The following is a 23377-nucleotide window of genomic DNA, read 5'->3' on the forward strand; positions in this document are numbered from 1 at the left end:
GGGGTTCTGCGTGATGATAATTCACTCTTCCACCTTGTGCAGCTCTGCTCCTCGACCTAACCCCACCTTTAAATTTCAAGTTAGGAAGGTCTGATATTTGACACCCATCCACAATTCTTTGTCGCCAGAGCAGCTAATGATATTTTTACCTTGCTCCTTACATGTAGTCAGCTCCTAAAGACCCCTGTTGAAAAGTGTAATAGGATTTACTAGTTCAGGCATGACATCCCCCAGGAAAGTGTAACAGGAGGGCTCACCATTCTCAGCAATCAGTTTCTTGGCCTTGGTTTCAGAGAATGAGGATGTCTCGTGTGCTGCTTGCCTGCTCCAAGTCTGCTCAAAACTTTGGAAGGGAGTGCTTTGGCAGTAAATCACCAATTCTGACAGCTCACTGGTCAGTTTCTGCAATACCAAAAAGAAAGTTCACTGGACTGTTGGCCAGGCCTGCAGAGAGTTAAGAACAACAGGGGCCAGCAGTATATGATAACCACTGAGCATTCCAATGGGGAATTCAGAAGAAACATGAGAGAATGTGATACAGGGAATGTTTGAGATGAATTGTGTAACTTCATTTAACAGGAAGCTGGATGCAGCAAGTCAGAGGTATAGTTCAAAAGAAGAGGTCCATTGGACTTGAAATGTGAACTCTGTTTTTCTCTCCACAGGTGCTGCAAGACCTGCTGCGTTTCTCCAGCATTTTCTGTTCTTTATTTTAGACCTGCGGTATTTTGCTTTTCAGTGGTACAATGTCATTGGTGTAATAACTCAGGCAGCCAGGTTAATGCTCTGGATTCAAATCCCATATTAGTGGCTGGTGGAATTTAATTAATTTGAATATTAATTCATTAATAAATTAACAAGCTTTGGGGAATTGCCTCCTTCTGCACCAAAGCAATTCTGTAAAGTTAGTTTCAGAGAGGGTCACCGTGAATCCATCTTTACCTGCTGTAAAAACCATCTCGTTCGTTCATTAATATGCTTTAGGGGAGGAAATCTGCCTTTTTTAAATCTGCTCTTGCCTCCATGTTACTCCAGATCCACAACAATGTGATTGATTCTCAAATGCCCTCTGAAATGGCCCAACAAACCATTCAGTTCAAGGCTAATTAGGAATGGGCAACAAATTCTCAACTTGCCTACATTCAGTGAGAGAATAAAGCAAGAGAGAAAGGAATAGAAAATTATCTAAATGGGCAAGGCTACAAACATTAGGGGGGCTGATATGGCATTTAAGTATCACCACTGGCCATTTGACCCAATGGCCTGTTTCTCTGTTGCAACTCAATGTTTACAAGTTGTGACCCAGTCAATGATACAGAAATGAAGCCAAAGATGGTAGCTTTTTTGAGATTGTCACAAGCTCTACCCTTCAGTTTGATTTCTCTCTGTATGCTTCTATTAACCTTGAAACTCTAGATTCTGGTGTATGACCCCTCTTACTTATTGGGACACACTGCCTGTAGAATCTTAGTTTGAAATCCTCCCACGGTATTTCCTTCCAGACGCTGTAAATAGTTGACTTTTGACAAATAGTTTCCCAGCTTTGTAATGTTTGCCTTCCATCAAATTAGGACTTTTACTCCTGCTCCAATTTTCACTGTTTCCATTATGATACTAAATCTAACTGCATTATGATCATGACCTCCAAAATGAATATCCATTGTCACTTCATCCACCAGTCCAGCTTAATTTTCTTAGCCTGTCTTCAGAATTGTACCTCTTCTTTGGCTTGTATGTGCTGGCTTAAAGATGTTCACTTGAATGCGAGGCTCTTGCCTTTCATACAGTTTATACCTCAGTTGATATTTAGGGAATTGAAGTCCCCAAACATTATTGTCCTATTGCTTTTACATTCAAAATTAGTCTACCTATTTTCACTTCTAACTCTCTACACTATGTAGCACATGCCAAGTAGGGTGCATGCACCCTTGTTTCTGAGTTCAATCCAGAAGGCCTCATATGCTTCAGTTAGTGTGACATCCCTGCTACAGATATGATTGACTATTTTAACAGTAATGCTACTCCCCAACTTGTTTTAATCCCCTTCTCTATCCTGTCTGAAAGGTCTACAGCCAGAAGTGTGAGCTGCTCTCTTTGTCCAACTTCAAGTTAAATTTGTAACACAGCAGTGATATCATGCTGCCATGTGTCAATCTGCACCTTCAACTCATTGGCTTTACTCATTATACTCCAATATATGCACATTTTAATACGGATGATTTTCTGTGCTGTACATTTTTTAAATATCCACTTCATCTGTCTTTCAGAATCACTCATTAAAGTTTCTGCCTTCCATTCCCTGTTCTGAAGTTGTCCTCAGGTTCCCTTCCCTCCATCAATGTAGTTTCGTCCGTTCCCAGCACAGCAAATCTCCCTGAGAGGATATGTATCCTGGTTCCTGTTCAAGTGGAGACCATCTGCCTTCTACGAGTCCTACCTTCACCATGACTGGTCCTTCAGTCTCAGAAGGTCTCTGATTCCTACCCTCCTACACCAGTTTTCCAGCCATGTGTCCAATCACTCAAACCTCCTATTTCTATGCTCACAAGCATGTAGGACTGAGAGTAATCCAGAATTTCCTGCTTTCGAGGTCCTGCCTTTCTGTCTCCTATTTGGCTCCCAGAAATCTGCTTTCAGGGCCTTATTCCCTTCCTAGCTACATCGTTGGTGCTAGTGTGGACTGACAGCTCATCACCATCCCCTGGAAGAATGTCTTGCAGTTGCTTGATGATGTCTTGCACCACATTGATAACGTACTTCCCTGGAGTCACATTGATGGCTGAAGAAATGTCTGTCTGATCTGACAATGGAATCCCCCGTCATTACTGCTGCAACTATTCTTCTTCCACCCTCCCAGTCATCAGAGTTGCCCATGATGCTGCACCGCGCGGACTTGTCTACACTGAGAAACCAACAGTAACCAAAACAGAATACCAATCAGCAAGCACGACACACTTGGGCAAATTCCTGTTCAAATTCCAAAACACAGAGCGCAAGCTTGTATAGCCAAGGACCATAGCAAGGTGAGCAGTCAAGGTTCATGTAGGTGGCTCTTTTTAAATAGCAAATCACAGTTCTCTAACATATTTGGGATTATAATGGCCATTTTACACCAGAGTGGTTAGACTGATCAAGCATACAGTCCACAGCAAAGGGCAGAAGATGTCTTGGCAAGGCCAGTTTCAAATATTCTGTATGTCCAAGGGGCATTCATCTGTCAGTTTGGTCTTTTACCCTCCGGGGGCAGCACTGTGGTAGAATGGTGAGCACTGTGCTCAGTGCCACCTCATTGGGCCAGGGACCCTTCCATTAAATTCCAGCCTCAGGACCACTTGTGTCCCACAGTGTAAAACGGAGCAAAGCCCAAAACCCAAAACCCAAAACTATCCCAAGCAGAGCAAGAAATTTCCTGGTGGAACTCAGTTTGCATGGGTCTGGGGAGCTGGAAAATATCCTGAAAACAAAACCAAAACACAAGAGGAAAATAAAGGGAAATGGGAATTCAATATAAAAGGCTAGTTTGAGGACCAGTGTGTTTAACAGGAGCTTCACTTCTCATCTAACTATCGAGCAATCCAGCACTGGGGATAGTGTTCAAAATTGCACCAACAGCCCTATCCCAGACAGATAAAGCATCGGCATCTGGTGAGCTGGTTTCTCCCAGAATTGAGTGGGGTGTGGGTGCTTTCCCAAAAAGCATAATTTGGGATGCTCATGGAAAATAGAAGGAGCACAGTTAACGCAATTTTGCTGAACAACATCTAGTGAACAAAGAATCCAAGGTAGCCAATAGGCAGCTGATATCATGTTTTATTAAAATTGGAAATAAAATTGAAAACAATTTCTGAAAAAGTGGAGGCACAGAGGCAAGATCCTGATTTATCCTACTCTTTGAAAGGAAACAGGAAGTTCAAAGGCAGCCAAAAGAATAAAAAGTTTAATGCCGGATGAAACTGAAGGTAACAGCAATCAAAGCGATGACTTTCTCAAGACAGGAAAATAAAATGTCAGACAGTGTTGTGAGATGTTTCAGAAATCAGGGGCAAGGGGCTTTGAAGGTGCCAACAAATGGCAGAAGTAATTATGGCAGCTCTTATCTGCTGACTTACTGTGAAGAAAGCCCTTTGAGAGTCTACCTCGGACATGACAGAAATGAAAGTGGCCAAATTAGTAGCTCCCACTCCAGCAATATCTTTACTTTAAAATTCTCACCCTTGTGTTCAAGTCCTTCCATGGCCACATCTGCCCCTACCTCTGTAAGCTCCATTAGCCCACCAACCCCACAGCCCTCCAGGGTTCGGGTTATGTAACCCTAGGATACCTTGGCTCCTCTACATCTGGCCTCTTGCACAATCCCCAGTGTTTGCTGTTCCATCACTGATGGCTGTGTTGTTGGCTAGTTAGGCTATAGGTTGTATGATTTCCTCCCTAAATCCCTCCTCCTCTCAGATACTCTTAAAAAGCTAACAATTAGAACAAGCCTTTGGCACCGACCTAATATCCCTCTATATGGTTTAACGTAAAATAGTTTGATTCATTCAAAAGGAGTGGGCATCACTAGCTGGACCAGCATTCATTGCCCATTTCCTAATTGACCTGCAGTTCGTACTGGTAAGCTACCTTCTTGAACCACAGCAACCCATATAAACATGCAATCAAGGAACAAAAGGTAGGCTCTTTGGCACCTTGATCCTGCCATTCCATAAGAAAACAGCCAATCTGATGAACTCAAATGGGTACACCCCCCAGAGTGCTATTAGGGTGGGAGCACTAGGATTTTTACCCAGGGACAGTGAAGCAACAGTGATGTTGTTCCCAGTTAGGATGGTGCATGGCTTGGAGGGGAACCTGCACACCGAGTTCTCATTATATCTGCTGCCGTTATCTACTAGGTGATAGAGGCTGGTGGTTGGAAGGTGCTGTCTGAGGAGCCTTGGTGAGTTGCTGCAGTGCATCTTGCAGAAGGTATACATTGCTACCACTGTATGTCAGTGATACAGACAGTAAACTTTGATGGTGGTAGATGAAGTGTCAATCGAGCAGACTCCTCAAACTCAACGTTCTGTGGCAATTTCATTTATTAGGTGAGGTGCCATCATCTCCTTTCAAGAGAGAAACGATTGGCAATGCGCAATTTGAGTGACTAAGGACCACATGAACTGACACAGCCAGGACAGGAACGGAACCCATGCTCTATCCAACCCACAAGCCCCTAACCTACACTACAGGCACTACTATAAGTTGTTGTAAATACATCATAAGTTGTTGTGAACCTTACAGACCAAATTTAAGATTTAAAAATCTCCTTCTATTTCTAAGTCTCATCATGAGGCTGCACTTGCCCACTCCTTACCGCAACCTCATTACCTGTTTACCTTTCTGTTTTTCTTTTCATTTTTCACACTCTCTTCTTCATATTCATCGGTGATTTCCTCCAACTGTTCTGGGGTGGACTCAGAACTCTGTAGTTTCTTCCCCCTTATTAGAATCTTTCTCTTCAGTCGCTGCCAAAGAGAAGATATTCAAGGATTGCATCAAGCCTCAGAGCAACTTGTCATTTACGAAGAGTTCAGATTTAAAGAAACATAATTTGTTTTAATGTGAAAGATGTCTCTAATTCAGCAACGGCAGGCTTAGTTCAATGCACTCCGAAGCTGGGCTTCCACATTTTAAATCCTCTTAGAATGAGAATGATGGAAAATAAATCACATGATGTTCATCTGTCATCTGCCTGTTGTTGAATTTATCAGTTTGGGTTGGTATGTAGCACTCTCATCTTGCAATTATAAGTCTGAGAGTTCAGGTTTCCCTCCAGTGACTTGAACAATACTCCAGTGTAGAGGCTGAGGGAGAGCTGCAAGTCTATGGTGCTATCTCCTGGGGGAGGCACTAGGACGAGGATCTAGTTGGGTCCCTAAGGTGGGGGCAATAGTTCCCTTCGGACTAATCTGAAAAGCACTAGCATTCTCCCCAGACCCCAGGCAATACATAGTCACAACCCCCACCACCATCCCCAAAAAGCAGTTATTCAGCGCTTATCCACTCTTTGACAAACCGGGTACAAAATTACCTACCTACTTCGCAACAGTGATGACGACATGTCAAAAGTATTTCATTTGGATGTGAATTATTTCAAGCTGTCCTAATGATGAGAAAGTGATATGCAGATGAAAGCTCAAATGGCACAGAGAATATGGCATAGTGTCTCAGGGCAACAAGATCAAGACACAATTTGTTGGGATCCTCTCAGATCTTCACCTTCAGAGGGTTGTGGATGCTGTCAAATATATTTAAGGCTGAGACAGATAGAAGTTTTGTCTCTCGGGTAATTAGTCGAAGTTGGGTCCTTTTTTGTCCGTATGTATTAGGACCAGTACGAACTGGTCGTGTCTCTTGGTGGCTAGTTGGTGTTCGTGGATCCTTATTGCTAGCTTTCTTCTGGTTTGGCCTATGTAATGCTTCTCACAGTCCTTGCGTGCTATTTTGTTTATTATGTGAGTTTTATTAGTTGTGGGTATGGGATCCTTTATGTTTGTCTGTAACTGTTGCAGGGTGGTTGTTGATTTGAGGGCTACTCTGGTACCTCAGGGTCTAACACACAGACAGAGGAAACAAATTTGACTGGGAAAACACATCTGTAATAGCACAAGCCAAACAGAGACATGCCAGGGAATTCCTGGAGACCTGGCATTCAAACCAGAACTCCATCGCCAAACACATTGAACTTGTCCTGATATACAAACCACTGAAAAACAGAACCGGAAGTAATGCCAACCACGCCGGCAAACAGGCATATAAATAACAAGTGAGACAGAACACTAACACTTCAGAAGTGAAAAGATGATGTTAACCTAGCAGCGGGAAGTGTCTGCGATCAAACACACTAGCTCAGCGAGCATGTCAACAAAGTCTCTGATGACGTTTCGTTGAGGCCAGACAACAATAACCTGGTATGCACTGGGGGAGACAGTCATGCAGTAATGTTATGGGACTAGGGACCCTGAGGCCCAAGCTCAATGCTTTTGATACACACTTTTGAGTCCAATCACAGGAGCTGGTAAAATTTAACTTTAGTTCCCATCTCTGGTTGCCCAAGGGAAGGCAATAGTAAAGTGTATTCAAAACTAGCTACAATAGCACAATAACCACAGAATTCCCACAGTTTGGACACAGCGATTGGACCCATTGAGTCCACACTAACTCTCCCATGAGGATCCTATCCAGAACTACCCCCTACTCTATCTCTGAAACCCTGTATTTACCATGGCTAACTCACCTAGCCTAAATATCCCTGGACACTATGGGCAATTTAGCACGGCCAATCCACCCTAACCTGCATATCTTTGGACTCTAGGAGAAAATTGAAGCACCTGGAGGAAACCCACGCAGACACAGGGAGAATGAGCAAACTCCACACAGACTGTTGTTCGAGGGTGGAATTGAACCCAGGTCACTGGCGCTGTGAGTCAGCAGTGCTGACACAGCTACCATGCTAGCCTGTTACAACTATTATTGAATATTATAAATACTCACTTGGTTCACTAATGTCCTTTAGTGAGTGACTCTAGACCCACAGCAATGTCATTGGCTCTCAATTGTCCCTTGAAACGGCCTTAGCAAGCTACACAGTTTGAAACCAATTATGGATGGGCAAGAAATGCTAGCCTTGCCGGTGATGGTTATATCCCATGAAAGAATAAATTACATACTTTAGTGTACAACTGCATTTAACCTGAAATATGACTCTGATCCCAGTATAAGAATAGAATCCCTACAGTGTGGAAACAGGCCCTTCAGCCTAACACTGCACCTCCAAACAGCATCCCACCCAGACCCATTTCCCCTGTCTAGCCCACCTAATCTAAACATCCCCTGGACACTATGGGCAGTTTTAGCATGGCCAATTCACCTAGCCTGCACATTTTTGGACTGTGGGAGGAAACCGGAGAACACCCACGCAGACACAGGGGGAATGCGCAATCTCCACACAGACAGTTGCCCAAGATTGGGATCGAACCTGGGTCCCTAGCACTGTGAGGCAGTGCTAACCACTGAGTCACTGTGCCACCCACTTCCATGATAGTGCCCAATATTGTCAAGAGATGGGTAGGAATCTATAACAATCACTTCTTTGCCATATGCCTGCGAATACAGCTCTGATTAAGGTATTACACAGTGAGATTTGACAAAGTGAATGGTCACACAGTTACCTCGGGTGACGGAAGTTCACTCAGGATTTTGCCATCGAGTGGTGCAGTTACCAGCATTTCACCGAGGATGTCCTTTAAATGCCGGGCCATGACTGTCTGTTGCTCCACTCCACAGTGATTCTCCAGGGACAGAATGACGGGATACGGAGAGACCTGGGGAGATAATTCAAGAAAATCTCATACATCAGCCAACCATAGACAACTCCACAAAACATTTAATAAGTAACAAAATGCAGAAGTATTTTTTAAAAAAACGAAGCAGGTCTGGCAGCAACTGTAGAGAGAAAGCAAAGTCAAAGTGACCCTGCTATGGAAACATAGAAGATAGCAGCAGGAGCAGGCCATTCGAGTCTGCTCTGCCATTCTTAATGATCATCGCTGACTGTCCAACTCAATAGCCTAATCCTGCTTTCTCCTCATTACCTTTAATCCTACTTACCCCAAGTGCCATATCTAGTCATCTCTTGAATACATTCAATGTTTTGGCATCAACTACTTCCTGTGGTAATGAATTCCACAGGCTCACCACTATGGAATATTTAACATTTCTTTAACATTTAATAAGTAGTGTGTGCATACAGTCTGATTATACACCTTGCCCGAATGTACAGCACAATCTTTACACCACAGCGTACAGTACAGCCTGGAATTATTTGCCATGTGTATTTTGTGCTGGTGTACTGTATGATTACGATGGTGTAGCAGTCTGTATTTCAGCCAGACAAAGTATTTTCAGAAAAGGTGAGAATCATTGAATCCCTAGAGTGTGGAAATAGGACCTTTGGCCAAACAAGTCCAAACTGAACCTCAGAGCATCCCACACAGACCCATCCCCCAAAAACCCACCTAATCTATACATCCCTGAACTCGAGAAGGCAATTTAGCACGGCCAATCCACCTAACATGCACCTCTTTGGACTGTGGGAGGAAAGCGGAGCACCCGGAGGAAACCCACGCAGACAAGGGGAGAATTTGCTAACTCCACACACAGTCTCTATCGGCACAATACAAACTGATGTTTGGTGAACTATTTCAGAATGGATCCACCCAATCCAATTGTGGGACACAAAAATGGTGTCAATTGTCAATTCCAAAGCAGGAATTTGTACTTTAAACGACATGAAAACTGGCCTGGATTTTTACTCCTTAGACAGGTTCACAAATGCCCCTGCTAGTGACTCCTGCCTTGGCGAGGAAGGCCCCAAATAGTAGGATCTTCATTCTGTGTTTGTGGGAGTTGTGGGTGGGGTTGGTTTGTGTGGCTTGTGAGAAGTTAGGCCCAGCACCCTTCCCTTCCAATATCCCAGACTCCCAGAGGCAGCCACAGGGCTAGCTGAATGCTGGGGTGGTTGTTTAAATGGTCCACCCCAGCGGTCTACATGAAATTACCCCTCATGCCCTTCACAGTAACCTACATCATGTCACCCAATCCCGATGCCAACTCATGATCTGCTACTCCTCTCTGCAGCTCCGAATAATCCGCTTTCACTTCAGAATACTTAGAACAACACTTGCAACCATGAGGCACTGTGGGCCATCATCACTTACTCTCCAATACAATCATGGCCCAGCATATCCCCCATTCAATTGTTACAATCAAGCCACGGAATCAACTCTGGTTCAATGGAGAATGCATGTCAGGAACAGCACCATGCATACCTAAAAATAAAGTATCAACCTGAAGAAGCTACCAAACAGGATTACTTGCCAAACAGCATAAGCAGCAAGTGATAGACTGAGCTAAGTGAACCCAAAACTAACAGACCAGATTGACTGAGCAGTCCCCTGCCACACCCAGGCATGAGTAGTGGTGAGCAGTTAAACAACTCACTGGTGGTGCACGCTCCACAGATATCCCCATCCTCAATGATGGGGGAAGACCAATGCATCAGTGATAAGGCTGAAGCATTCACAGCAATCTTCAGCCAATCTTCCATCTTGGCCTCCACCATTGGTCCCCAACATTACAGATGCCAGTCTTCAGCTAATTCGACGTGATATCAAGAAATGGTTGGAGACAGTAGATACTGCAAAAGCTACAAGTCATGACAACATTGCAGCAATAGAACTGAAGACTTGGGCTCCAGAACTTGCCACTCCCTGGCCAGGCTGTTCCAGTACAGTTAAAATTCGGAATTAAAATTAGATTTGTCACATGTACTCAAGTGAGTACAGTAAAAAGTGTACAAGTCACAGCTTGTGACGTCATCTTAGGTACAAAGGTCCCCAAGCACAGCTTTTTCAGGTAGAGTTCTTCAAAAAAAGAGAAGTACAAAGTCCAGCATTGTAGATTTTGGGAATAAATTATAAAATGGAGAAAAAGGTTCAGAACAACAGTCTTCCAACACAGTCCATGCTGGTGCCCAGCCTCCAGTCCACACTGGACCTTGACTCCAGACTGCGCTGGGGTTCTTGAGGTCAGGAGATCGGTCCGGAATCACCAAGACCGTAAGACCAAGCTGAGGCCATGCCAGGCTGAGATACCGTCATGTACTGCCAGAAGAAGACCACATGCCAGCCTGACAGACTGCCATACTAGGTTGGGGAGAGACCGTCATGCCACGCCGCTATGTCAGGCCAAGAGGATGCCCCGTTGGATCTGTGCTGAGGCTGGGAGTTTGGAAACGGTCGCTAACCTGAATCTCTTCCTGGCAAAAGGCTCCGGGCTTGTAAATCTAGGACTTGCAAACCTCACAGTTTGAGGTGGTTAATAAGGATTTATAAACCCTCCACACCCACCCAATGGCTCCAATCCTCCGTCTGCACTTCTACATCCTCACCACCTGCAGATGAGACAAAACAGTTACAACACTGGCATCTACAGCAGTGTGTAAAATTGTCCAAGTATTTCCAAGTACAAAAGCAGAATAAATCCTACCTGGCCAATTACAGCCCCAGTCTACTCTCAATCATTAATAAAGTGATGGAAGGTGTCGTTAACAGTGCTATCAAGCTGCATCTGCTCAGCAATAACCTGCTCAGTGACGCCCAATTTGGGTTCCACCAGGGCCATTCAGCTCCTGATCTCACTTCAGCCTTGGTTCAAACGTGGACAAAAGACCAGAACTCTAGAGGTGAGGTGAGAGGGACATCTCTTGACAACAAAACCATATATTACCCTGTGTGGCATCAGAAGCCTTAGCAAAACTGGAAGTAATGGGTATCAGAGAGAAAGCTGTCCACTGGTTGGAGTCATAACTGGCACGTAGGAAAATGGTTGTGGTTGTTGGAGATCAGTCAGCTAGCTCCAGGACATCTCTGCAGGAAGTCCTCAGGGAAGTGTTTTTTGCCCAACTTTCTGTAGTTGCTTCAATGACCTTCCCTTCAGCATAAGGTCAGAAGTGGGGAAGTTCACTGATGGTTGCAGAATATTCAACACCACCCACAACTCTTCAGTTCTGAAGCAGTCCATGTTAAAATGCAGCAAAACCTGGACAATATCTAGGTTTGGGCTGACAAATAACTCCAAGGTTTTAGAGTAGCTCTGTGGCACGGGTTGTAGATGTTGAGGTTGGTTGGTTTGCTGAGCTAGTTTCTTGTTTCGCAGATGTTTCATTAACATGCTGGGAAACATCCTTTGTGTAGCCTCCAATAAAGCGTCGGTGTGTTTTCCCACCTGGTTTTTAAACTCTGGGGAACGTTGAAACGGATTGCCTCACTTCCAGTTTTCCTCCGTAGTGGAACGTATATGGGGTCGAGTTCAACGTGTTTATTAATAGCCTGCTTCGTGGTGTGCCATGCTTCCAGGAATTCTCATGCTTGTCTCTGCCTAGCCTGTTCCAAGATCTTGGTGTTGATCCAGTCGAACTCATGGTTCTCCATGATGATGTGGATTGAGATGCGTGAGTATTGGTTGTCTTTTTGCAAATAACGTTCACACAAGTGCCAGTCAGTCAATGACCATCTCCAACCAGACAGATTCTAACCATTGGGCCTCATCATTCAATGCTGTTACCATCATTGAATACCAATCATTAATATTCTGGGGGTTATCATTGACCAGAAACTGAACTGGAACAATCATGTAACTACAATTGGTATAAGAGCAACTCAGAGGGTAGCAAGACTGCAGTAACTAACCCACCTCCTGACTCCCAAAGCTTGTCCAAGGCGCAAGTCAGGAGTATTACTGGATACTTCCCATATGCTTGGATGAGAGCAGCTTCATTAACACTCAAAAAGTTGACACCATCCAGGACAAAGCAGCCCATTTGATTGACACTACACCCACAATCATCCACTGCCTCCAGCTCCAACAGTCAGTAGCAATAGTATGCACCAACTACAAAATGCCCTACAGAAATTTACCAACGCTCCTTAGACATCACCTTTCAAATCCTCGAGCATTTCCAATTTTAATGCCAACGGCAGAGGTTTCATGGAAACAACCTGCAAGTTCCCTCTAAGCCACCCACCAACCTCATTTGGAAATATATCATTGTTCCTTTACGGTCACTGGGTCAAAATCCTAGAGTTTCCTCCCTAAGGGATTTCTGGGCCAACCTATACCAAATAGATTACAATAGTTCAAGACAACAGACTACCATCACCTTCTCTGAGGCAACTAAGGATGGTTAATAAGTGCTGGCCCAGCCAGCAATTCCACTACCTCATGAATGAATTAAAATTAAAGCTAATCCTTAAACTTCTTAGGGCTATCAATCAAATCCTGCAACCTCAATCCATCATTGTCAAGAGTCAAGGTATACAGCTCCTCACCCATTACTTGGACAGTATCCTGACCCTGGCCATCCTAACAGTACGATTGACTGACTGTGTCCAAGCCCCTGGGTTGCTGCTGGAAGCTGGCCTTGACTGACTGTTCCGGGACCCTCTTGAACAAAGGCTATTCCCCATGACTTGGCTAAGACCTGTTGACGACTATTCTTTTATGTCTAGTGCCAAACGTCAAAGCAAGTTACAAGTAACAAAAACAGACGTTGCTAGAAAAGCTCAGCAGGTCTAGTAGCATCTGTGAAGAAAAAATCAGAGCTAATGTTTCGGATCTGGTGGCCCTTCCCCAGACAGAAGTAATGTGAGCCTAGAATCTCTGGCTGAGGAGGCAAAGCGTGAAATAGCAAGGCAATGTCAGGTAGGGTGCAATGAGCATCCAGTGAGACTCAGAGTGAGTGTGTGTGCGCTAACAGAGCCTGGAGATACAGCCTGGTCCAGTCCACGAGTTGGGGGTGTGTCCCAGAGCACACCGTGTCCTTGCTGCAATGAGTGTTGCCGGCGCAACCGGACGTTTAGCATTGAAGTACAGAAGCATCCTTGAGGTGGGTTAAAGATTTAACCTGAGGGTTCTCAGAGGCTGGCACAATATCTGAGGATGTGGAGTGTATTTGGTTCTTACCTTGGAAGTGTGCCTCGAGATATAGGTGTCTAGCGGCCAACACAGATTTCCTTCAGCAGAAGGGATGAGCTGAAGTTATCGTGTGCTCGCTCTGATTTCCATATCAAAATTTTTTGACATTTACTTTCTTTGGTAAATTTGGTGAAATATGAAGCTGCATATTAGTGAGGTAAGTTGGGCTGTTAATGAGGTGTTTAACACACTATAATTCCCCTTAATTAGTAACTTGTCACCGCCTAATGAAAACCTCACCATGCCCACTTGCAACAAGCGTAAGATGGAGCGAGATGCTCCTGATGTCAAGACAGACCTCAATAGATGTCTCGTTGGATTTTGCCACAAATATCACCTCAGCCTCCTATCAGATTCCTCCCAATGCTACAACAACAACACTTGGTTTGCTCAGCAAAAATCTACTCAGCCCACAAACATTTTTTTAAAAACCAACAGACACAGGCGAGCTGTTTTTATTTTCAAAACTCAAAGGGTAAGGTATTTAAATCACTTAACATTTGACAGTTCTATAGATTTATCCCATACTAACATTGTATAAGCATCTGTAATTCCCACACTAAGGACCAAGGCCCTCAATCTAGCATAAATTTGGTCTGTTTGAACTCAGCAATGAGGTGGAATGGAACTACTGAGTTTGGTTCTTCTCCATGCCTGGATCATGTCCTGCCCCTCTTTCCCTTCTGACTAAAATAGGATTAGCCAGTCTCTTTTCTTTCTAATTCATTCACGGGATAAGGGTATCACTGGCTGGACCAGCATTCATTGCCCAGCCCTACTGCCCAGAGGACAGTTAAGAGTCAACCACATTGCTGTTTGTCTGGAGTTACTTGTAGGTCAGATCAGGTAAAGATGGCAGCTTCCATCCCTAAAGGACATTAGTGAACCAGGTGGGATTTTCCAATAGGAGTTCGTGAACATCATTAGACGCTTAATTCCAGACTTTTATTGAATTCAAATTCCACCATCTGCCATGGCAGGATTCAAACCAAGTCCCCAGGACATTACCTAAATCAACAGTCCAGCAATAGTACCACTCAGCCATTGTCTCTCTGGGGGTCAGATTTCTTGATCTGGGGTCCTAGCACCATGGAGTTTCCATGACGTTGTGCAAAGCTAGGCCATGGTGCCCCTCAAGAGGGAAAATAGGATTGAAGTTTCCCTATTCCGCCTAAATTTACTCCAATCAGATGCTAGGAAATGATTGCAGAGCACTCACCGTGAAGGCATAATCCCGGATGGTTCGGATAACGTCTTTGAACAGGATTTTTGAGGTGAATGTATGTCCGTGGTAGATGATTGGTTCCCCATTTGGTCCTTCCCAGCAGTCTAGCTCCACACAGCGGCAGCCTCTCAGAAGGGCTCTGAAAACACCCAGAGTCACAGACAGAATACTAAAAATGGCTAAGCTCACATTATGATCGCTCTCATTATGCAAAATGTGTAGACAAGGCAAGAAAACTATGTTTCATGGAAGAACTGCACCATCTTTTTTTTTACAAAAAGCAAAGTACTGGTGATCCTAGCGTGAAATAAAAACAGCAAGTTCTGGAAATGCCCAGCAAGTCTGGCACCATTTGTGGAGAATGACAGAGTTAATATTTCATGTTGATGACCGTTCATCAGGACGAAAGAAAGGTAAATTCTTATCTTTGGCAATTCCAACCTCTATATTAACTCTTCATAAAATTCATTTCTGGGATGTGGCAGAGACGAATTAGGCTTAATATGTAAAACCAAAAGAACTGTGGATACTGTAAATCTTTAAGTTCTGAGTAAAGCTCAGCTGGTCCGACTGCATCTGTGCAGAGAAATCAGAGTTTACGTTTCAGGTTCGGTGACCCTTCCTCAGAATTGTTTGCAAGTCTGGCAGAATAGTTCTGAGGAAGGGTCACTAGATCCAAAACTTTAACTCTGATTACTCTTCACAAATGCTGCCAGACCTGCTCAGCTTCTCCAGCAATTTGTGTTTTTGTTTAGGCTTAATATTTATTGCCAATCCTAAATTGCCCTGGAAAAGGTGGTGGTGAGCTGTCTATTTAACTTATATCCATTGGGGTATAGGGTAGACTCAATGCTGCTAGGGAGGGAGTTCCAGGATCTTTATTCAGTGACACTGAAGGAACAATGATGCATTTCCAAGTCAGGATGGTCAGTGGCTTGCAGGGGCAATTGCAGATGGTGGTGTTCCCGTGAATCTACTGCCCTTGACCTTCTAAAAGGAAATGGTCATGGATTTGAAAGGTGTAGTCAAAGGATTAGATTAGATTCCCAACAGTGTGGAAACAGGCCCTTTGGCCCAACAAGTCCACACCGCCCCTTGAGGCATCCTACCCAGGCCTATTCCCCCTATTACTCACACACCCCGAACACTACGGGCAATTTAGCATGGCTGATCCACCTAGCCTGCACATCTTTGGACTGTGGGAGGAAATCCACGCAAAGGGAGAATATGCAAACTCCACACAGACAGTCGCCTGAGGCTGGAATCGAACCCAGGTCCCTGGCGCTGTGAGGCTGCAGTACTAACCACTGAGCCACCGTGCCACCCCGAAGAGCACTTGAAGTGAGGTAATGTGGGATTAGTATAGATAGGTTGGCATAGACCAAGTGGGCTGAAGAGTCTCTTCTGTTCTGTATAACTCTATAACAATAACTGCATGGTAGGATTGAGAATAAAATAAAATAAAAGGAGCGTTGGTGAATTTCTGTACTGTATCTTGTAGATGGTACACAATGTCGACAAACACTTCACCATGGATGTGAGTTTGCTCGCTGAGCTGGAAGGTTAGTTTTCAGACGCTTCGTCACCATTCTAGGTAACATCATCGGTGAGCCTCCAACGAGCTACAAATCTTCTCAAAACTCGCTAACACTTCATCATAAAGACATCATCCAAAATAGGGCCTATGTCCAACTCAATCCCAACTGAAGCTGATGCTATTGTCTAGGACTTTGTCCCTCCCAGAGGGAGCAATTCCAGTTGTCTCTTGAACAGCCTCCATAATCTTAGCCTATGCAAATCTCTGCTGCCCAGGCTTCAAACACCTGTAACAACAACTTCTCCTTTGATTTGATGTCAATATTTACCTCACTATTCTTCAGTGAGGCACTTTAATTAATTTACTACACTGGAGGAAACATATAAATCACAGAATCTCAACTGTATGGAAACAAGCCATTTGACCCAACAAGTCCACATTGACCCTCTGAGGAGCATCCTATCCAGAACTATCCCTCTAGCCCTGCATGACTAACACATCTAACCTACACATCTCTGAACACTATGGCTAATTTAGCAAAGCCAATTCACCTAGCCTGCACATCTGTGGACTCTAGGAGGAAACCAGAGCACCCAGAGGAAACCCACGTAGACACGAGGAGAATGTCTGTGTAGAGTTTTTACAGTCACCTGAGGGTGGAATCGAACCTGGGTCCCTGGCGCTGTCAGGCAGCAGTGCTGACCACTGCGCCACCGTGTCACCCTATGATATGAGAAGTAATTTTGTACTAACTGCCCAACTCTATCAAATTCAATCATTTAAACTGTTAGCTTTTAAATTCAAGAAAATACATACTAACTTTATACAAGTCTCTTAACTTGATCGTTTAAAGCCTGGCATTAACCTGGATAATCCACTGCACTGCATTGCCACCAAAGATCTATTCCTTGTCATGCTCTGTGCTAAAATCTCTCCTCACCAGGAGGGCTTCAGGGAATCAACCTCAGAAATGTAACATATGCAATACCTTTCTTTATTTGTCAAAAATTGAATTAATATAAAAAGAAGCAACTGGGTAGTGTTTACGCATACAAGAATAACCACTCAGTAGCACAGAACTGGAGTATTGCTGAAAATAGGCAAACCTTTGTTGAAGCTTTCTGTCTTGTACTAATCAGGACAATTCACAAGCATACCAACATGAGGAGAAGGTGCTGGTTTGGTGGCAGATGGGCTGTGATTGGTAGAGGTATTGCTATGGAGAATGTAACAGGTAAGGATAACTGACAGTTAACTGACAAGCATGGCTTAAATTTCAAAATCAGACAAATTGACTCTGATTGGTCCAGGGATTTCCCTGAGAAATGAATCAGGAAATAGTGGTCACCTGTGTTGTTGAGTTGAAACAGTAACAGTGTGTTCTTTCTGCAAAGAACAAGGTCCAATGTATTCAAATGTTGTATCCAATATATACAAGTATGTCATGCTGCAAGTCCAACTGATAACCTTAAATTGGTTGTCTGCCTAATTCTTCACACTCAGGATTAATTCCACAAGCTGTCCAATAATACAGTCATGTAACAAAGACATATAATAAAGATGTCTACGCTTGTGGGTCAGACAGTAAGACCGGGAGGCATGATTAAATTATTACAAATTTAAAGAAAGACATGCATTCTTATGGCAAACCCTAACTTCAAAATGTAACAAAATACTTTATAGCTAACAATATAGTTTTGAAGCATTGTAATGGTTGCAATGTAAGAAAATATGAAAATCTAATTATTTACAGCAAGCTCCTACGCAAAAGGAATGTGATATTGACCATGGTACTCTGTTTCTGTGATGTGTTGGCTGAGTGATAAAAATTGGTTGAGACTCCAGGGGATAATATTTCAAATTATCACTGTGATTTCCGTCTGCCTTTCCCCCATGGGTGCAAAACAACTTCAGATACAGAAAAATATTTGGGACAATCACAAGTTTTTTTTTCTGAATTTGACTGTCTCTGCCTAAAAGACAGAAACAAAAATAGAATTAAAAAGAAGTTAGATCTGAAGAAAGTTAGTTCAAAAATAAAAAAAATCTTGAAACACACAGCTAAGTTTCAAACTATTTCCCAACATCATTTTACAGCAATTCAAATTCAGAGAAATTACATAAAAACTGAAAGAATTGCAGATGCAGAACAAGGAAGGGTCACCAAACCCGAAACATTAACTCGTTTTTATTTCTTCACAGACGCTGCCAGGCCTGTTGAGCTTTTCCAGCAACTTTGTTTTGTGTCAGAGGAATTACAGTCTGGCATCTAGTTGTCAAGTTTGATTTAATTGATTCTCTCCATTTCCTGTCATGTGATCTGCATTCTCACAGAATACTTGCAAAACTGAGAGCTTCGACTTTCTCAGTTTCTTATAACTTGATGATTTCTAATCAAACACTCCAAGTCTGGAAGTTGTACAAACTAAAACAATCCTCTGAGGTAATGCATTCACTTAAATGTTCTGAAAATCTCCTTTTTACAGAGAAACTATACATGCTTCTGACCCCAATCAGACCTCCTCTCAAATGCCATAAAATACTGGGGTTCTAAAGTTAAAAATCAATCCTCAATTATCCTAAACCAAATATAAGCTAATGACATTTAATGTTTACCGAAACTGTTGTAAATCACCACAGTAAAACCATTTTCCATTAACACTCCATGAGTTCTCTGTTGTCTGACATATACTGGATTAGATCACTGTTCTAACACGGCTATCTGTGTTTTATTTTTAAAAAGGAACTTTTCACTCAAGTAATCAACACCCATATGCTACTATTTTGTAATCTAAACTCTAAAACTAAAAGGAATGTAAAGTTACATTTATAGGATTTGAAGAAGGGTCGAGAATCTCATGAAACAGAACACAATCATGTATTGAATGGGATGAACACATCTTAATGTCCTGTAAATTTAATGTATTGGATAATAATATGTAATTACCTAATATATGCCTCAGTACTGCTTGGCCCTCCCAGCTGGTCTTCCATCAGATAGGTGTTATGGGAAGTTGAAATGAAGTAGTGACCAAGTGGCTGGGTCATGTCCTGATAAACCTTGTCATGGTCTGAGTTAAACACATCCCCATCAGGAGAAAGCAGGTACATCATGAAGCCATCCTGGGTCAAAAACTGGTTCTGTTTGGCTGAAGATTAGAAACAGAGTGAAGATAACTATTACTTTCTTAGGAAATCATTCAGAGTCATGTCCCAGTACTGCCAGTCCTAAGCATTGGTCCCTTTCGAGGAGTAGAGAATAGGCCAACACTTGCCAAGACCAGGAGATCTATTTGACAGAAAAGGAGGAAAGGGTAGCAACTCCAAGTTGGTCCCAAGTTGGACATTCCACGACCAGAGGACCATGATTCTGCATCAACTGGAGGGTGGGCCAAAGATTTGAAAGCACAAGGAACCTGAAGACTAGAGGCTCACCCAAGCCCCCATACCGCCTACTCAACAGAAACTGTGCAATGATTGTATTGTAAAATAGGTAGCTTCCTACTTTGTGACACTCCCCATTCCCCCAACTCTTCCAACCAGGCCTGTAACACAAACAATAAGCTCCACATAGTAAACATCCTCTAACATTGGCCCTTCCATCATAATGTAACCATCCATTCTGATTTAGGATTGATAGGTATATCCTACCACTTTGTGCCCAATCATGCCATTGTCACAAAACACCTTCCCAATTTCTCCTCCATAATTACCAGGAGGTAACAATCAATAGCAGTCAGCTTATAAAATCAGCCAAGGTAACAGCTAGGTTTCACAGCAGCTCTCGGAATTCTGTTTCCCAGAGTTCTGCATGAAATTTCACCTCAGGAGCGGAAATAATTTGAAAAGGCAACTTGCCACCTTCTTCTCAATGGCATTGAGGGATAGGTATAAACTGCTGGCTCTTCCAGCAGTCCCACATCTTGTGGATGAATGAATTCAAAAGTCATTGCCCCAAATGGGTGGTAGATGCAGAAACCCTCGTAATATTTATGTGCACTTGCAATGCCAAGCAACACAAGACTATGGGCCAAAGTGCTGGAAGATGGGATTACAGTAGGATTTTGACAAACATGGACACGATGGGCCAAAACATCTTGTTCTATGCACTAGATCACTAAGGGTCTAAATATTCAGCCATCGTTTAAAGTGAGCTGAACAGAGAGGCCCTCAATTTTTGCCGTACCATTATCATTAAATCCGTACTTCTGCATGATGCTCAAACAGGTTACAGCTGTTGATGCCTCCTTCTGTTCCTTCAAGAAATTTTCCACCTCACAAACAGTCAGCCACTGTCCCTGTCCTGAGAAATGCTGAAAGATCTCATCCAACTCTGGTCTTTGCATCAGGAGATTGCAGAACTCCTCGATCTCATGCTCCTCCAAAGTGTTTGTTTTGGATTTATCACATTGCTGAAAGAAGAGAGATGCAATTTGCCCAGGTTTCATCCTGACAAGTTGGTTTATCTTAAATAATTATTAACAGCAAAACCATGACATTCAAACTGCAGCCACTCCCTATTATGGATTCAAATGGGTTTTTCCCAACTTGTTTGGCTTGTTGCAATCTGTTTTTGTATATGGTACAAATGGTTACAAAACAACAGTAGTGTTATACAGGTGACTACAGAGAACAAGGTAATTTTATAGACTTGTGTATGACATAGAAATTAAAAGAAAACAGAACACCGATATGGCAACAAAATCCAAAGTAAATAGTCTAAACATTTTAAAAATGATTCAACACAAAAATTTAATAAAGCATTTTTCAAAATTTACTTGGGATGTTGGTGTCATTGGATAGGTCAGCATTTGTTGCCCATTTGTAATTGCCCCCGAGAAGGTGGTTGCGAGCTGCATTCTTGCTGCAATGTGTCCCTGCAATGTAGGTAGACCCAGAATGCTTTTGATTTTTGGGTGTAATACCACATTGTTCTCAACTAGAAAGCAATTGAAAACCCTCAATTTGATGGCCAGTCGGTTGGATCTGGATCTGAGTCAGATATTTATCTTTTCTGGATCAGGCTGCTGTTACTTTTCCACTCATAGAAGGTGAGAAAGAGGGAGACAGTAAAATAAAACAAAGAACTATGGATGTTAAAAATGGAACATGGTAGTGTCCAAATGTCCATTTTCTCTGTGTTTATCTCAAAACATAGATGTAATCTTTACTAAAAATGTGAATGTTGAAGGTGGTGGAAGGGTGTAAGTCAAGTGGCTGCTTTCTCCTGGATAGTGTGAAGCTTTTTGAGTGCTAGAGATGTGAGCGAATGCACTGTACTCACTGTTTTTAACTCTAAGGCTGTAATGAGGTCAGGATCCAAGTGACCCTGGCAATTCCCAAACTGTAAGCCAGCAAACAAGTTATTCTTCTGCAAGTGCTGTTTGAGAGCTCTGTCAATGATCCCTTCTATCATAGTGGTATTTGAGGGAGTACGTAGATAGGGCAGCAATTTGTCACATTGAATTTGTCCAAATTTTGCAAACAGTACATGTCTAAGAAATTTCCACATTGTTGTGTAAATGCCAGTGTCATAGGTGCACAGCATCAACTTGGTTGGGCAGAAGGCAGGAGGCAGGATGCATTGGTGAGAAGAGGGTGGGGAGAGGGGAATGATGGCCAGTTCTGTATCAGACATACCAGAATGTCTGGGCTTAAAGCCTTTGCTGTACCCAGTGATTATAGCTGCTTCATGTGGAGTGAATGGTATCAGCTTGAAAACTCATATCAATGATGCTTGGGACTGTAAAGCAGGCTGGGATGGATCGTGCAGTCAGCACTTCTGGCTGAAGACTGTTGTGAATACTTCAGACTTAGCTGAAAACATTGTACTCTGGCTTGGGGGGTTTCATTCTGTGCCCATACCACCCTCAATGCTTCCTCTAAGTGTTGTTCGACATGGAAGGGCCCTCATTCATCAGCTAAGGGAGGACAGTATGTGGTAATCAGAAGGACGTTTCCTTGCCCATGTTTAACCTGATGCCATGAGGCTTCATGGGGTCCAGAGTCAATATTGAGGACTCCTAGAGCAACTGCCTCCTGACTGTACACCACTGTGCATCCACCTCTGTTGGACAGGACATTGCCAGGGATGGCGAGATGGGTCTCCCAACTTTTCCACTAGTGCACAGGTGTTAGTGAGGAGGATTTTGCAGAGTTGACAAAGCCGTGCTCTCTGTTGTCATTTTTGATGCCTAGGGCAATGCATGGCAATCCAATTTCATTCCTCTGTTTCCATTTTGTAGTGGTTTCATACAGCTGGGTGGCACGCTGGACTATTTTAGAGGATGGTTCAGAGTCAGAGTCAATCATACTGTTGTGGATTTGGTGGCCAGACCAAGTTGCCCTTCCCAAAATGAGATTAAAAAGGTGAGTCTCTGCAACAATCAACATGGTCACCATTAGGCTGGCTGTTAGTTCCAGGTTTTATTGATTTCAAATTTCCCCAGCTGCCTTGGTGAGATCACACCCACGGCCCCAGAACATTAGCCTGGCACCTGGAAATGACTGTTTGACATTACCAGCAAGCTACCTCCAACCAGCAAGTTCACCGTTCTAAACTGTTCCTTCTTTGCCTTTCTGCCTGTATCAATAATCTCTCAGACAGTATGAATAAAAATCATTACAGCAACAACTCAACTTGCTAGTTTCAGCTTGTTTAAAGGAATCCAGATATAGAATACTCCATAAAACCTAAAGTTTATTTGCCCTCTGAGGGAGCATAAGCCAAAATGTGATAGTGCCACACCATACGATGGAGGGTATCCTCAATGTGAAGGCAAGGCTTTGTCTCCACAAAGACTGTATCTCATGCCTTATCCATTAATTGGTCAAATGATGCCCTAACGGTATTATCGCTGGACTGTTAATACAGAGACCCAGATAACATCTTGGGGCCTGGTTTTGAATCCCACCATGTCATATGGTGGAATTTGAATTCAATAAATGTCTAATGATGACTGTGAATCCATTGTCGATTGGTGGAAAAACCCCATATGATTCACTAATGTCCTTTAGGGAAGGATACTGCTTTCCTTACC

The 23377-nt window shown here is 43.2% G+C and overlaps 1 protein-coding gene across 4 annotated transcripts in view; it reads right to left on the reverse strand.

Annotated features, from left to right (window-relative positions):
* LOC125466193 (1-phosphatidylinositol 4,5-bisphosphate phosphodiesterase delta-3-like) overlaps positions 1 to 23377 on the reverse strand; it is a 60151-nt gene that overhangs the window by 9109 nt on the left and 27665 nt on the right. For all 4 annotated transcript variants that reach the window (XM_048560394.2, XM_048560395.2, XM_048560396.2 and 1 more), the window contains exons 5-10: positions 20524 to 20749; positions 19285 to 19486; positions 14795 to 14939; positions 8211 to 8363; positions 5376 to 5504; positions 258 to 402 (exon numbers count right to left, since the gene is read on the reverse strand). In XM_048560394.2, coding sequence (XP_048416351.1) covers positions 258 to 402; positions 5376 to 5504; positions 8211 to 8363; positions 14795 to 14939; positions 19285 to 19486; positions 20524 to 20749 — 1000 coding nt within the window. The remainder of the gene's footprint in view (positions 1 to 257; positions 403 to 5375; positions 5505 to 8210; positions 8364 to 14794; positions 14940 to 19284; positions 19487 to 20523; positions 20750 to 23377) is intronic.

Source organism: Stegostoma tigrinum, chromosome 31 (assembly GCF_030684315.1).
Source record: "Stegostoma tigrinum isolate sSteTig4 chromosome 31, sSteTig4.hap1, whole genome shotgun sequence".
Lineage (NCBI taxonomy): Eukaryota > Metazoa > Chordata > Chondrichthyes > Orectolobiformes > Stegostomatidae > Stegostoma > Stegostoma tigrinum.